Below are 17234 nucleotides of genomic sequence, written 5' to 3' on the forward strand. Positions count from 1 at the left end.
AATAATAATATATAAAATAATAATATATTATTTCAAATAATAAATAATATATTCCAAAAAATTTTTTCATTATTTGCGCATTTTATTTTTAAGGTTTTAAAATAAAAATTTGAAAAATTATTGATTTATTTTTAATTCTCATTCACATATATAGTTTTTTTTTTAAGTTTTATAAGATTTTTTCACAATTTATTATTTAATTTACAAATTTAAAAATTATAATTGTACTATTATATGTTTAATAAAATAATCAACTTGACTTGATAATTCTTCATAAAAAAATTGATTTAAATTATATTATATTAAAACATATCTTTTTATTTTATAAAAATTTATATATAAAAAAATAAAAAAGATTTTAAAAAGATAAAATAAAGAATGGGAATGAAATTCTGATTAGATCACTCCATATGTAAAGCGTATAAAATCTTATAAATATTATTGAAATATATTAATAAAATTTGAATCGCTTTGATCATTAATGTGGGAAAATAAAATCATAAAACTTTTATAAAAATGTAAACTTTTATAAAGAAGGTACATGTGATAAAAGACAAAAAGAGCTTTTGATACTACTCAATCTTAATTTTAAATATTATTTCCCATATTAATATTTATTTGAATTATCATTCTAAAATCAAAACTAAGAGAAATTTTTCAACTTTTAAATTATGTCTATTTAAGCTGCAAAAATGTTTTATACACACAAATAAAATTGGAAGAATAAACAGAGAGAAAATGAAAAGATTCATAAAGAGATGAAAAATGTTTACATGCGTTATTATATTGCATTACATGATACATTTTCTGCATTATCATTACGTGTTACTACCTTTCCTGTATTATCCTTTAGTTTTTTCTACTATGGAATATTACGATGTGAAATATTACACGTCGAGTTCTCAGTTTCTTTTTTTACAATACTTTTCATCAATACCTTTCTAATTTTTTTTTCTATGTAATGATTTCTTTGAAAATTGAATGAATGCAAAATTTTATGAAAAATTAAAAAAACGATGAAAAAAATCGATAAAATATTTCTTATATAGTATAATATTTATATAAATATAAAATATAATAAATATTTCTTACATAATAAAAAAAATAATCGTATTCATAAATGGAATATATTAGACTATATAAAATATATTCGTTGTATTTTATATGTACTTTGTGAAAATAATGGAAACAAATTATGATGTTCGTGAGATAAAATAAAATATTCTATTTACGTGAATAAATTTATTGAGTCAAATAATTTGTTATATTTTATTTTAATAAGAAAGGATGTGATATTACTAATTTAATAAAAATTAATAGTTAATTGAAATAATTTATTTTAGAATTAAAACAGTTATTTAAAACATTTATAATAATTTCTTTAGTTGACAAAATTGATATAAAATCTATTTTTAGGGAAATGTGAAGAAAATATATTTATTATAAATTTGTTTTTAAATAATGAATATTTAAAAAATATTTAAAGAAAAGCATTTTTTATGCTTGAACTTAAGTAAGAAAATAATTTTTCACTAAAAATATTTATCACACATAATGATAATAAGAAAATTATATTAAATCTTCTTCTTAAATCCCTATTCATATTCCTAAATCCAATCTATTTAAAGAATATAGCATATTCTTATTATAATTTTTGGCTCTTATAAAACTTTATCAATAAAAAATTAAATATCTTAAAGGTTTTTGGAAATTACTGAAGAAATTCATTATCAGATTATGAATAAAAATTTAAAAATTTGTAATAAATGTTAAATCGTACATTTTAAGAAATCTCATAATAGATCTCAAAAAATAAATAAAAAAGAAATAGTACTTTAAAATAAAATAATAATTTTATAAAAATAAATTATATTTATCTTTATATGTACTTTTATTTATATGTATAAAATATAATGAATTTAAACTTTTCTTAAATTTTTTTCAATTTTAATTTTTTTTTTTATTAATTTTTTGAAAATAAATTTAACATTTCATTCTACCAATATCTGTAATTAAAGATTAAATTTAAAATAAAAATTATACATTTTTATTATTACAGAAAAATGACAGCCGCAGAATGATGAATTTCAAATGTTTGTGATACAGTTACAATGCAATGTTTCAAGACTTATTTAATAAGTACCAGGATTTCAAACAAGATCGCATTTCTAGATAGCAACAAAACAAGAACATTTGTGAATCGAACATTTGTTATTCGATACTTTAATAAAAATAATTTGAAATAATTTGAAACAAAATACTAAAAATTTAAATATTTCTATAATATTTGAAAAAAATTATTTGTAAATTATTTTATTTCATGTGGTTTAATGTTTAAATTTAACAAACTATGTTGCATTGCAACAATAAAAGAATCGTAAAATTATCAATTTTAATAATTAAAGTCTTTCAATTTTTTTAAATATTAAATTTCTTAATTTTTTTATGATGGACTATAATTCCTATAGGAATAAGTAATAGTTGGCATAACATATTTCTTGTTCACTATTATATTAACATGCTTTTTCGAAATCCAACATGATTTCTGATTTTATTGTTTGCAAATCCTTTTCATCGCATGTGTCATTCTAGATCGTCTAAGGATAATTGAGGGAGAATCATCTTTTATTTCTTTTTATCAATTTTAAATCTTCTTTCGCCATTTCTCTCAATCGAATTTTAAATCAAATTTTTTTACCATTTTTGTATCAATCCACATGCCACTCTGAACAACATTTCCTTCAAGTTTTAATAGAAATCTTCTGACGAAAAAGAATTAGTCATCAGACAATCATCAACAACAAGTGAAAATAAAAATTTTTTAAAATTAATTTTCAATTTCAGTACACGAGTGAATTATAATATTCACATTTTAATTGAGTCATAAATGGTTAATTTAAAATGTGACTCAATATATCATATACTATTTATCAAATATTATCGAAAGTGGGATAACAGAAAAATAATTGAAAAATCTTATATTTCATTTACATACATTTAGATTAATTTTTTAATATATATACTAATATACAATAGTGTGATTTGAACTCCTTCACGTCAATAGATGAAATATCTCGTAATGTCTATCATGATACATTTTGGACAAGATATCTTGTAACGCAATATCCTTCATATGATGTGTACAAAATATCTCATAACGCAAAATCATTACCGATATATAACCGATATATTTCATCTTCTAATAAAAAGGCATATTTTGTTTAGCAATTCATAAAATTATTTTTATAAAAAAAATTTCATTTATGAATGTGAAAGAGATTAGAAATGCCTTGCATTTTTCAATTCATTTTTTCATTAATAGAATGATTATTGCTAAACTCATACCTATATTACTATTACTAATAGTAATATAGATTACTATTTCATTGTTACTAATAATGTAATTTTTAAAGATTAAAATACAATATAAATACAAATATAAATTGTCATAACATAATATTAAAATTCATGCAATACTTGAGAAAGAACGTATTATGCACTATCATCGCCAAAAATGATTGATAAGTGACATTTAGACAATAATATAAACATTGAAAAATGGGATGAGATATTTCATTCAAGCAAAATATATTATGATTGATGACGAGATATTTCGTTCATTGATATAAAAAAATTAATATATTATGTTATACTATAAAATATTAAATTTATTTCATATTCGAAATATTATTATTTAAATTTCTTATGTTTTATTAAAATAATATTTATATAAATTGGTACCAATATATACATTGTATATTTAGGGATAATATTTTTATGTATAAATACTATCAAAGAAAAGCTTATTCGCAAAATCTTATATCGAAAAAATAAAAATATTTATTTCTATATTTATTCTATATAACTAAATATTCTATAATATTCTATATATATTCTATATTTATCAATATTAGAAATATATATTTCAGCTCTGCATATTAAGTGAAAAAAATATGCGCAATTGATACACAGTAAAAAAAAAAAAATTTCATACACTTTCTTATTTTATAAAAAGAAATTCAATTAATCCAAAAATTTTGATTTTAATGAAGTTTATATTGAACATGAAAGATTATATTTGAAGCAATTTTTTTTTAAATTAACTTCCAAAGTTTTAGTACCTTTTCATGTTTTTAAAATTCTAAATTCTAAACGAAATTTTGTAATTTAAAATTTTATTTTTTCTTATACTATTATTATACATTATTATGTTTGAAAAATAATATTAGGATTAAAAAAAAGGATTAAACTTTGATTTTTATTGGTTTCATTTTCTTCAAATAGTATTCCACATAAAAAAAATTTCATCATATACAAGATATTAATATATTGTTACTCGAGATATCTTTCGATTTTAGGCTTTAAAGAAAACACAAAAATTAATACATAAAAAATGAATAAAATTGAAATTTTATTAATTAAATTATAAACATTTTAATTTTTCTTAAATGAAGCAAGACAAATTCAGAATATAATGTCAATATGATGAAGATAAAACTATTTTATTTTATCTACATAAATTTAAATTTGCTCAACCAAGCATTATTTATTTTTGTATAAATTTTTATGTTTGTTTAGTTTCTAAAATTAATCCTTTCGAAATATACACAAATATATATTTATTTCTACGTAACTCTAAATTTGCTCAACCAAGCATTATTTATTTTTGTATAAATTTTTATGTTTGCTTGGTTTTTAAAATTCTACTTTCGAAATATTTCAATATGAAAATATTTCACAAATATATAATTATTTCTATATTTAAGATTATATAATAAATATAAATTTACATTCAATATATAAAAATATATAAGAAATCTTTTCATTCTTAAATAAAAAAATTCGTTCATCAACTTTTTCATACATTTACATTACAATTCTTTTCACTTCAATTTTATTCAATTCATTTTCCATATAAACCATTTGTAAAAAAAAAAATATTAACTACGGTTAAGATTAGCTAACTTAAGATAGCTTTTTGTATATTATTAAACAAAGGATACACATATAAAATTTAAATACGTGCAATATTTTCGAGAAAAAGTGTCCTATTCTGTTTTTAACTCTGTGTGTGTGTGTGTGTATGTGTGTGTGCGCGTGCATGCTTGTGCGTGCGTGTGTACATATCTTATAATTAATTTTTAATTTATCTTTCTACTACACACACTTTATATAACGTAATTATATAGATTCACAATTCCATCCAATGATATTAAATTAATTTAAACGTAAAATAATAAAGTTAATACAAATCATATTGAGACAAAAATTCGATTAAAATTCAACAAGTATTCCATTCCATCATTAAATCTCTAGTTTTTTCTTTTCTATTTTCTTTTTCATTTTTTTTCTTTCACTCTCTTCTTGTCAATTCGTTTCTTCGAAAATTTGTGCAATAAGTACAATTGGCATCAGACAACAATTTCGGATCTAATCTTCCAAGTATCTAACTAGCAATTTCACCAGCGAATGATTCTGAGTAAACCCTTTGTGAACTGCAACGATACTTTATTGGGATATGGCAGTAATTGTACAGACTAAATTTCCTATCTGCTATCTGAACGCAAACTGCCACTGTAATCTTCTTTAATTAATTGCACGAAATGATATTTAATGTCAATAAGAATATAAAATTAATTTAAAAGCGATTGAATTTATCAAAGAAAGTTGGATGATTGATGAGAGTTGAGATATTAAATACGAAGAATTTAAATTTTTAACATGAAATTTCTTGCTTTTTATTGGATTTCATCCTTCATGCATGGAATGTTTTATTTTTATTTTCTATCTGAAATACAGGTATGATATTAATGATTATATTTGTTCGTAATTAATTAAGAAGAAGTTTAATATTAATTGATTTATAATATAACATTAATTAAGAGGAAATAAATTTAATTAGCACACAACAAGAATGTATATTTGACATTAAAATAATTTCTTAATTAAATGATTTTTAAATAGATAGTTATTATTTATTATATCATATTATATTATCGTATTATATTGTTCATTACATTTATTATATTATATTATTATATTATATATTTATTAAATATTTATTATATATTTATTATGTATTTATTATATTATTATAATTTTATTATTTATTTATTTATTAATTATTTAATTATTTTGTTTATAATTTTATTAATTTAGATATTCAAAATTATCTATATATGTACATAATAGAATGGATTGAAACATAAAACCAAAATTCTGATTTATTTATAATTTTTAATAACGAACGAGAATTGTTTTCTATATTAATATTTAAATTATTAAAATTAAAATCAACAAATATTTTCAAATATTATAAATCATTTAAAAACTATTATTTTGTTTATTTTAATTTAATTTTTATTTTCAATGAATAATGTAAAAGTAATTTTGAATGAAGAAAATCAAATTTGGAATTAAAAAAAAATTTATTCCAAAAATTAGTTCTTAAGAATTTTTAATTCATATATTCATTTTCTGAATATCATTTTATATATTTCTTTCAAAATATTAATAAATTTATAATATTAAAGAAAAAATATTAGGAGTATAATTTATGATACAATGAAAATAACAATTTAAAAAATACTTTTAAAGTTTTAAAAAAAAGAAAAAATTGTAATTTCATAATCCTTGTGAATTCTAAAAAATTAATTTTAAAAAAATGATTCACAATTTTTAGCATTATATGTATATCAAATATTAAATCTTGAAAAAGAGTCTATTTTATTTAAATTTTATACAATTTGTAATATTTTCATTTATTTTTATTTTAAAATATTTAAAAATTTTACAATAAAATTAATTTAAGTTATTATAATTGCATAATCAATTTCTAAAACAATATATTCTATTTAGAATTATTTTTAATAGATATTAAATGCTCCAAAAGCAAATAGTATTAAATTAATTGCTATTGTATAAATATTCAAATAATAATTTTAGCTTAGCATAATTTATCATTTATCAAATAATATATTTTAGAAAATTTTAAATTTTATTTTTCATCAAATTTAATTCAAATAAAAAAAAAGTCTATTCCACTTCTAATATATTAGATATTCTGTAAAATTTAATATTCTGTATTTATTTTTCGTAATATAAATATTATTTTATTTTATTTATCTTTAATTATATAATATTATTTTTCGTAATGTAAATATTATTTGATTTTATTTATTTTATTATTATTATTTATTTTTATTATTAATTATATAATATTTTTCTGGTAATCTTATCCATTTGTTTATAATAAATAATGTAAAGATATAATAATTAAATCTCTCATATTTTTTTCTTATATTTATAAGCTTTTCTTTTAAAGATAAAGTCAATTCGCGATAATGATTTTGAAATATATATAATGACTTACAAAAATTTTCAAATACTCATTGTAAATATAATAACAATAAAATATATTACATTTAAATTCTGAATATTTTGAAATTTGTAATTATTATAAAACACAAATATCAGAATTATATGTACGAATTTCTTTTTAACAGAATCTAATTGAAAAAAAATATTATTCAATTGATGATAAAATTTCATAAATTTTTTTATAATCGAAAATACGAAAATAATAAATAAAAAATGTTATTAAAAGATTTAACTTTTAAATTTGTAATAATCCAAAATATAAAAAAACTATAAAAAACAGCAAAATATCCATTATTCGAATTCTATTCAAACATTCTATTATTCAAACTATGCACTATTTATATTTGCAACAATGTAAATAGACGCAATGGAAATAAAATTTAATTTGAAATTGACATTGGATACGTTCACATGGTATACATAGTGATCAAAACATAATATAAGATCAAAACATAAATATAATTTAACTTTTGAAACAAAATTGGAAATATGAAATTAAAAAACAACAAAAGAACTATAAAATTTGGAAATATAATACTAAAAAATTCATAACAAAACACAAAACAATTAAAAAACAAAAGAATAGAAGAAAAAAATTATTTATAAAGTTTTCTTACAAACAATGCATTCCTTAAAATTATCTTTCAATAAATATTTAAAAATGCCAAAAAAATATCGATACTAGTATGAGACAATGATTTGTAGAGAAAAGTCAAGTTTATTGTAAACAAATGTATTATTTTTCTCAAAATATAAAATAATTTATCTATGTTGCATTATTGAAAATTAATAAAAATTCTCTTATTTGAATTATTTTGTCTTCGTATTAGTTCAGATAATAAATGTTCCATTGTATGTTTGGTTTTCTATTATCCTATTAAAAAATATTTAATAGAGTAATAGAATACATCAAATAGTATTCAAAATATGAATGTTGAAACATTAAGAACGATTTTCATTTTTTCAAAGAGATTTTCAAAAAAAAAGTTGCATCTATCCATTATATTTTATATATGTGTAAATTTGTATAAAGTCTGGATTTTCAAGTTACATAAATTTCTCTATAAGATAATGTTTGAATAGTTTCATAAACTACTGTAAATCATCTAATTGAAATTTCTGTTGCAATAAAATTGGAATGTAAATCGATATCATGATGAACAAGCTGACTAAACTAGCAAAATATCTGATATAGTGTATTTAACTCGATAAATTATTTTCAAAGGCCAAAGATGAAGATGCAAAACACAGAAATTATATACATGATATACATAAATACATGACCTTATTATTTTAACGAAGTAATATCTCGTATCCATAAGATTCTTATCGAAAAATAATGATCATAAATAAAAATATCTTAATATTTTAATTAATGTATAATTTTGTAAGATTTATCTGATGATATTATTTATTTTAAAAAATAAATCTTTGAGTTATTAATTTATAATATTATTTTATAATAGATATTAATTTATAATAGATATCTTAATTCTATTTATTGAATGTTATTTAAAATTAATAATAATATTAATAATTTGATATTAAAAAAAATATATGAATGCTATCGATTTGTTTACTTTACTTTTTGATGATCTTAAAAAAATTTAATAATAATATATAATAATAATAATTTAATAATAACTTAACATAATAATTTAATAAATATAATAAACAATAATAATAATATAATAAACAATAATAATTATTACATAAATCATATTTGTTCTAATTCTATTCATCACTTTATGGATTGCAAGCTTTTGATACATGTTTATAACTATAAAGAAAATTAATAAATAAGATTTCTTTCTGTCAAAACAAAAAACAGTAAAGTAAATAGATTTTTGAAATAGATAAATAAAAATAAATATTTTTCAAATGATAAATTTTACGAATGAAATTTTCTTTGAAATAATAAATAATATTTTAAATTTATTATAAATTTATTATATACTATTATATATTTATATTCTTAAATCACAGTGTGAACAAAAGTATAATTTTTATGATATTAAAATATATATAATTAGAATTATTCATATAAATAAATAATATTACATAAATTTATTATGTATGCATTTATGTAAACAAAAAACTTTATTTCAAATCATGTAAATCTGAAGAGAACAGCAAAATTAATCTATATATATATATATAGATATATAATATAAATATAAACCTATTTCTATATTATAAACTAATTTCTGTATTATATATATATATATTATATATTCTGTATTCTGAACAATATAATATGAAATTTGTATCTTCCATTTTCGATAAATTCAATAAGTGGCAAATAATATTTGATTCAAAATAATATTTTCAAATAGTATTTGCTTATAAAAATATTATTTCGATTCTTATTTAGAATTTATAATATTTTTTCTTTTGTCTTAAATTATTTCAAATTTTTCCTGTTTTATAATTAAACATATTTAATATTAAAATTGATATTGCGGAAAACGACTATCGTTTAATCGATATCTTCAATATTAATGACAACCAATATTGTCATTTCCTGTGCCGCGGTTCGCAATGACCATGATGTTCCATATTAGCATCGTAACAATATAATAATGTATATTGATTGTTGATTAAAAAATAAGATAATCTATAATAATCTATAATAGTTTGACAAGAGACTAAAACGATTTTCATTGAAGATTATATTAACCATTATCGACAAAAGTATATTAAATCTATGTAATTACTGAACACAAACAATACATTCTCTTGTATATGAATTTTTAGATGAATACATTGCGATCAATTAATTTCCGACATAATCATATTCATAATAGCAGAAATGTCAAAATAGTTGTCTCATTAAATATACTTTCTAATATATGATGAATTTGAATGAAATTAAATACTTTTTCTTGAGTAACTTTTTCATTGAGTCTTCCAATTATAATTTATATCAATTCAGATCTATGTTTTCTTTATTTTAGAATCTTAATCTTTTAAAACACTCGAAGTACATCTTCATTATCAGAATTAATAAAGATAAATTTAAAGAAAAAATTTTTAATAATGGAATAAAGTTTTTTAAAAAAAATTATTTTATATTTTGAAAAAAATAATATGTTTATTTAGGTACAGTGAAACTTTTATTATTCGTTCTAATATAGACTTTTTACTATTCTAATATTTTATTATTCAAACATTATATTTTACTATTTCACTATATTAATACTAATTTAAATTGTTATATTAAATAAAAAGATTGCAATAAAAAAAAATAAATTATGAAGATATTCATATTTAAAAATTTTTATTAGAAAAAGTATTAATATATTTTGAGAAACAAATAGATTATAATCAATATTCAATATATTAAAAAGTTTATATGATTTAGTAGTAAAGGAGAAATGGAACTCATAAATAATTAAAAAAAGATTCATTATAATTTTTTTATACGAAACTTCCAAAGAATCATGTCTCTCTATTAGTTTGGATATTATTAGATTTCAGTATACTTCAAATTAAGATCTCTCTATTTATTCAATTTATAATTAAAATCTCTTTACTGTGGTGACACAATAATGTTTATATTTTACAGCTTTAATTTTATTCTATTTTCTGATGTGCATTTCATAAATAATTTTCAATTTTCTCTCTTGTTTTTTTCAAGCTAGAGATAATGAATTTCCTAATATTATATTATATATTTGCCAATTTTATAACGTTGTCTTCTAATTTCTTAAATATTATTGATTTTGTTTTAGTAATTAATATTATTTATTCACAATCTTATCACATTATATGTGTATCGTATGAACATTGTCTAATATTAATTTCAAATTAAATTGTCATTTTCATTGCTAGTAATGAAAAACATTTGTTTATATTATGCTATATATTATGCTTACATAATAATAAAGATAATTCAGAACCGAACATGTAGAATGTAGAAAGTAAAGTAGAATTTTTAAATAAGGCAATAATAGAAGTTCTATTGTATATTTGTTATATGATCAAAAGTTTTAAAATTAATATACAAATAAATTCTGTGTATTAGATAATATTATTGTTGTATTTAGAATCTTAATATAAGTTTAATAAAATTTTTTCATAAAGATGGAATGTATATATATTTATATATATTTATATATACATTATAATTTTATTATACGAAAAGAAATGCATTATGCATTTTATATTTTGATACATATAAAAAAAATTATCGATATTATTGAAATTTCTAAAAAATAAAAAATTTTTTTAAAAATATTTTCTAACAATATTATTAACAATTTATAATATTTAGAATAGCATTTTTTATATTAAAATATATTTATTTCAGACATTTATTTCAAAATATTATTTGTATAAATAACTATAAAAATATATATTCAAAATACTATTTTTTTTATTTAAATATTATTTTAAATAAAATTTATTTGCAAAAATCCTTAATTAATATTACTTCTTTGATTTTCAATTAAATCCTACAAAATTAATTGACGAAAATTGGCATTAGATTACAACAAGAAGAGAATGAGAAATGAAATAGATAAATATTTTTATTCTTTTAAATGATAGTGCTTTCAAATAGTATTTGATTTAATTATGAAATGAATTAATATTTTTATATTATTTAACTTAAATTAGAAATATGATATTTTTAAATACTATTCATTTATGAAAATATTTCAGCTTTTAATATTTACTCTTAAATTATTTCAAATTTTATCAATTTTAAAATGCAGATTTGATTGATTGATAGCGTAACTAACATGATTAAATTTATATTTAAAAATACATAAATTTAAAATATTATAATTTAAAATATTAAATTATAAATAAAACGCGTAATTTGCTCCTAAATAAATTCTACTAAATAATCAATTTTGAAACGAATACTAAAATATAATGTTTTAGTTATTTTGAATGATGTATTAGCTGCTCGTATTAAAGTTTATCCAAAGTTTCAATGATAAAGTTTTCTTCAGTATTAAATTAAGAAATTTTGTAAAAAAGTCGATAGAAAGTCGACAAAAACTTTAAAACGAAATAAAATTAACTTTCACGATGAAATTTCGAAATAATAGAATGAAAAAGATTGATTAACATATGATTAATATTTAAACTATAAAAATGAATGTAAAATATTTCATTCTTAATATTAAAGATATTTAAGAAATTTTTATTTGATTTAAAATTCAATCAAAAGATCAAACCTAATAAAAAAATTTGAAATAAATAGAAATAAATATTTTTATTTCTTTAAATATGTGTGTGATACAGAATTTTATAAATAAATTTTCTAACATTTATATAGAGACATTTCTAACATTTATAAGATATAAAATAACATTTATATAAGAACATAGTATTTAAAATATATATTATATATTTTAATACTATTAAATATAATAAAAACAATTCATAAAGATTGACTAAATATTTTATTGAAGTCTAAAAAAATAGGTATTTCAAATATTTTAATAGTATAGTTTGTAATAATAAAGTTTGAAATAAACAGTTTTTTTACATTTAATATTTTATAATACGATATTGAAGTCACACTATTGCATATAATTTATATACGAATTAAACATTTTTAATATCTATATTGAAATTTCTATCTTTCATTTTCGATTCATTATTTTTTATTTTCGAATTATAAATAGTATTTGATCTAAGTATAAAATAAAATAATATTTTTAAATTATATTCAATTATAATAGTATTTTTAAATTTGATTAAATAGAATTTTCAAATAGTATTTGTTTAAGGAAATATTTTAATTGTTAGTATTTTATCTCAAATTATTATAAATTTTGTGTAGATTTTCGTTAAATTAAATATAAAGAACAAATATAAACTTATATATAATATAAAATAGGCGTGATCTATTTTTCTTAAATAAATAACATAAATCATTTATTAATAATATAACAAAAAAAAAATAAAAATAAAAAAATTCAATACAAAAGCAAAATATTATTCTCTAAGAAATTGTGCTGAAATAAAGATAAAACATATATTTTAATTTCTGCAAAATAATTTCACAAATTGCAAAAATTAATCATTAATTATTATAATATTAATTATAATATTATTGACTTTATGAGAGACAAATTAAATCAATTTATTGTAATATATCGAATATATCCTGAATATAGAAATATTATATATACAAGTGTTATAATTATTCAATCTATATGAATTTCTATATTTAAACAAAAATAGAATTTTGTAAACATAAAATATCATTCTCATAAAAGTTAACTTATCATAAAGAATGATATATAATTCATTTAAAATTATTTGTTGTTTTAAAATCAAAAACTAATTTTTAAATAAAAAAAAATAATTTTGCTTCAATCCAATAACTAAGAAAGTTTCTATAGAGAAGAGTTGATTAAAAAGTTTTAAAATTAGCAACATTACGATATTAAAGATTTCTATTATATAAATTCATTGCTATATCTTTTATTCTTTTATAAAAGTAACAAATTTTTAATAACAATAACATAACATTGAAAATTAATAGTAACAAAAGTTTTGTTATAAAATTGTTGCTTTAGAAAAAATTAGAATTAGAAAATAACAAAAGCTTTTTAAGAATATAGTATATACTGATTGTCTTTCGATTGATTTTGTTTCATAAGAAAGACACTCAGATCAAGAAGAAATTTCTTCAATTTTTCGCATATAGATGACTACCAAGGAATAAATTGAATTAAAGAATGAGTGAATCCTTTGATCCTTTTGTTTCATGTCTAAAAACGTTTAAGAATAGTAGAATTTTTTAAAATAAGAATAAAATCACTTCTATATCAATTTCGTATTTATAATTATTCGTTACTTTATTCTTTCTTTCTGAAAAAGAAGAATAGAATGAGAATAGAATTTATTTTTCTCTTATAACTCAAAATTTAAAATAGTTCAAAAATTTGAATTCTGTTTTTTTAAATAAATTTTAAATTAATAATTAAAGATATAAAATAATTATATAAAATAATTAAGAAATACATCACTAATTATTATATTGTATACAAAATAATATATTTTAATAAAATTTCAATTTTTTCTGAAAGAATTAAATTCTAAATTGAACAATAATAAAAATTATTAGAGAATAAAAAGTAATTATTCTATTCAAGTGTATATTTTCTCCAAAAAATATGTGTTTAAAATTTAAAATATTTTATTTTCATTGAAAATTAATAATAAATTCTTAATAAGGATTTAAATTATTAAATTTTTAACTTATTTATTCAAATATATACAAATTAAAAATTAAATAAGTATAAATAAATTTTAAATTTACATATGCTTTTTTCAAATAATTATTATTAAATTTAAAATTAAGTTTCTTCTTTCGTAAAAATTAATTGATTTGAATAAATTTTTGTTACAGATGATGTGAACATTAATAAACAAAACCATCAAAAATATAACATGGGGGACGAAATATCAATATTTTTAGTAGTGTTCCTTGCAATTGGTGGTATAATAATGATGAGCGCATTGTTGGCCTGCTACGCCTGTATCTTCCGTGATCTGTGTTGTAGAGAGGATAGATCAAAAAGAAGACGACCTCAAAGTCCTCACCATGAACCCGATGATCCTAACAGACCCAGATTGGATGCAATACTTTTAAACGATATTACACAAGGAGAAAGTATGCCTACTGAATCTGAGAAAGTTTAATAAATAAAAAACAAAATGAAATTAATATCAAAAACCAAAAATTTTAAACATGATATGGTAATATTAGGAATTAATTAAACATGAATTAAGAAACATTAAAGAAAGTCTTTCATTATTAATGATTGTAAATATAAAGTATAAAGATTTTTATTTCAAATTACTATGTTACGGATTAATGTATTATGTACATATTTAAATACATTCATATATGTATATACATACATTATATATTATATATATGCAGTAAATTTCATATAATAAAAAATCTCTGTTAAAAATATTTAACATTGTTTGGTCACCAAAAAACGACATGCCATATTATATGGCTGTATCTATAACATTAGTATATAAAATAAATTTCTATTTATATTTCTTGTACAATCATTATGTCATCCATATTGCATATAACACACATACTCCCATCCTTTTTGGTAACTCTACTTAATAATTGGTCTAAGTACCTGCGAATAGATTTTATAAATGTATTATTGTGCAATCACAATCGTCTAGTAATATATTTGACTAGCTGATTTGGCTATTAAGTTGCTGTAGTACTGACAATACTACTTCACGTAAAGTCTGCAATATTTAAAATATATTTATTTAATTCTATATTTGATTTTGAAGATATATTTTAAAAAATAATTTAGTTACTTGAGGTTTACAATGTTCTTCCAACCAACTAAATACACATCCTGATAATTCTGCAAAATTTGCTACTGAAATATTATTAAATGTTTGGAACAAACGATCCATAATTGTCTGAAACTATAATAATAAATATTTTATTAAATATTTTCAAAATTCATTATTTTAAAATATTAATTTTTTAAAATAATTATACAACACACTTTATCTTACCACTTGAAATTTGGTTTCATCAGATACACGCATTTCTGCATGTCCTGGTTGAGTTTGGTGAGCTTTCACAATCTGCTCATAATTAGCTTGCATAATGCGTAAAGCAACAACTTCTTTTCTTAATGCATTACGTTCTTCTTCTTGTTTTTTCTTTTGTTGCAATAAAAATTGAATATAATCAATAGATTTTTGAAGTACAGTAGCCTTAGAAAGTTTATAACCTGAAGAGTCAGTATGTTGACAAGTAGGAACCAAATCTTGTAAAGAATCATATCCCTTTTTGATAGCATCTCTTCGTTTTTGTTCTGCTTGAGTATGAGCCTCTCTCCTACGTTCTTTATAACTTATAGTTGAATTTTTATTATCACTATCTTCATCCTCTATAATCAATTTTACAAATTTAATTTGTAAATATTATTATTATTATTGTGTTACATATTATTATTATTATTTCAAGCTTAATATAATTACAAAATACATTTACTGTATTTATTAAAATTTCTTACCAGTATTATGAGCAGATGAAGATGGTGTATTTACCGAGCCAGTACTACTACAGCGAGAAAATGTATATTTTTCTGTTGGACTAGATGGTTCAAGTTTCATATCATTATCTCCTCCTATATTACCACCTCCACTACGCATTGCTAAATTTGCTATTTTTATAAAATACATAAAATATAATTTGCAATACTCTAATATTTTATATACAGTATAAATAATAAAAATGAGTTATTTTCATTTCAAGTTATAAAACATTAAATACATAAATTATAATATAAGAAAAAGAGATAAGATCATAAAAATATAAATTTATAAAGCTAAAAATATAAAATTCAATTCTTCACTCACATATCTCATATCCATCTTTATGTAATGTATCTGCCATCGTATCAATTTATTTGTCGAAAAAGAAAAAATAAAATATAATTAAAACGTGCACGTGGGAAGGTTACAACACAGTTGCAACAAGTTAGATGCACTAAAAATATATCGTAACTGATCACGGATATCCATAAAGATTTTATCAATTAATTATCACGTTAATAAATACACACTTCGAAATACTTTATAAATCTATAAAAAACACGATTGTAATGCCATAAATATTCCAAAATTATTTCGTAACATTAATATCTATGGACACTGCCATCTTTAACGGAAATGCAACTGTTGAGAGAATGGTCGATGATGGAAAAACAGGGTCGCCATCTATCGAAACAAAGAATATATAATCTGTCAAACGAGACCACGTGTTCGCCCAGCAGACGAAAGTGAAAGTCAAGGTTACATTAGACTGATTGAATAGTTTAATATGTACT

General features: G+C 18.9%; 2 protein-coding genes across 4 annotated transcripts in view; one reads left to right on the forward strand and one right to left on the reverse strand.

Annotated features, from left to right (window-relative positions):
• The window catches only part of LOC122715628, a 30158-nt gene extending 15107 nt beyond the window's left edge, over nucleotides 1-15051 (forward strand). Inside the window, exon 2 of the mRNA XM_043937949.1 lies at nucleotides 14759-15051. Coding sequence (XP_043793884.1) covers nucleotides 14759-15051 — 293 coding nt within the window. The remainder of the gene's footprint in view (nucleotides 1-14758) is intronic.
• Nucleotides 14839-17088, reverse strand: LOC122715627 (max-like protein X). Of its 3 annotated transcripts, none has more exons than XR_006346873.1 (6): nucleotides 16765-17088; nucleotides 16419-16568; nucleotides 15913-16292; nucleotides 15706-15819; nucleotides 15513-15630; nucleotides 14839-14968 (listed from the first exon to the last, which is right to left on the reverse strand). XR_006346873.1 is itself a non-coding variant. In XM_043937948.1 (5 exons), exons 1-5 carry the CDS (start codon nucleotides 16799-16801, stop codon nucleotides 15574-15576), a joined length of 738 nt encoding a protein of 245 aa, XP_043793883.1. In that variant the 5' UTR covers nucleotides 16802-17088; the 3' UTR covers nucleotides 15223-15573. The 3 variants fall into 3 exon arrangements, 1 of the variants encoding a protein (XP_043793883.1); XR_006346872.1 differs by having other exon boundaries at nucleotides 14920-15037; XM_043937948.1 differs by lacking the exon at nucleotides 14839-14968 and having other exon boundaries at nucleotides 15223-15630.
• Between the last annotated feature and the right edge of the window lie 146 nt (nucleotides 17089-17234).

Source organism: Apis laboriosa, unplaced genomic scaffold, assembly GCF_014066325.1.
Source record: "Apis laboriosa isolate Shangri-la unplaced genomic scaffold, ASM1406632v1 scaffold39_cov144, whole genome shotgun sequence".
NCBI classification, from domain to species: Eukaryota; Metazoa; Arthropoda; class Insecta; order Hymenoptera; family Apidae; genus Apis; species Apis laboriosa.

Coding starts and splice junctions, on each gene's coding strand:
- LOC122715627 (XM_043937948.1), bottom strand. CDS start 16,801: ATGGCAGATACATTACATAAAGATGGATATGAGATAT. Junction 16,569..16,764: donor TAAAGATGGATATGAGATAT/GTGAGTGAAGAA, acceptor TTATAAAAATAG/CAAATTTAGCAATGCGTAGT. Junction 15,820..15,912: donor ATGAAACCAAATTTCAAGTG/GTAAGATAAAGT, acceptor TTATTATTATAG/TTTCAGACAATTATGGATCG.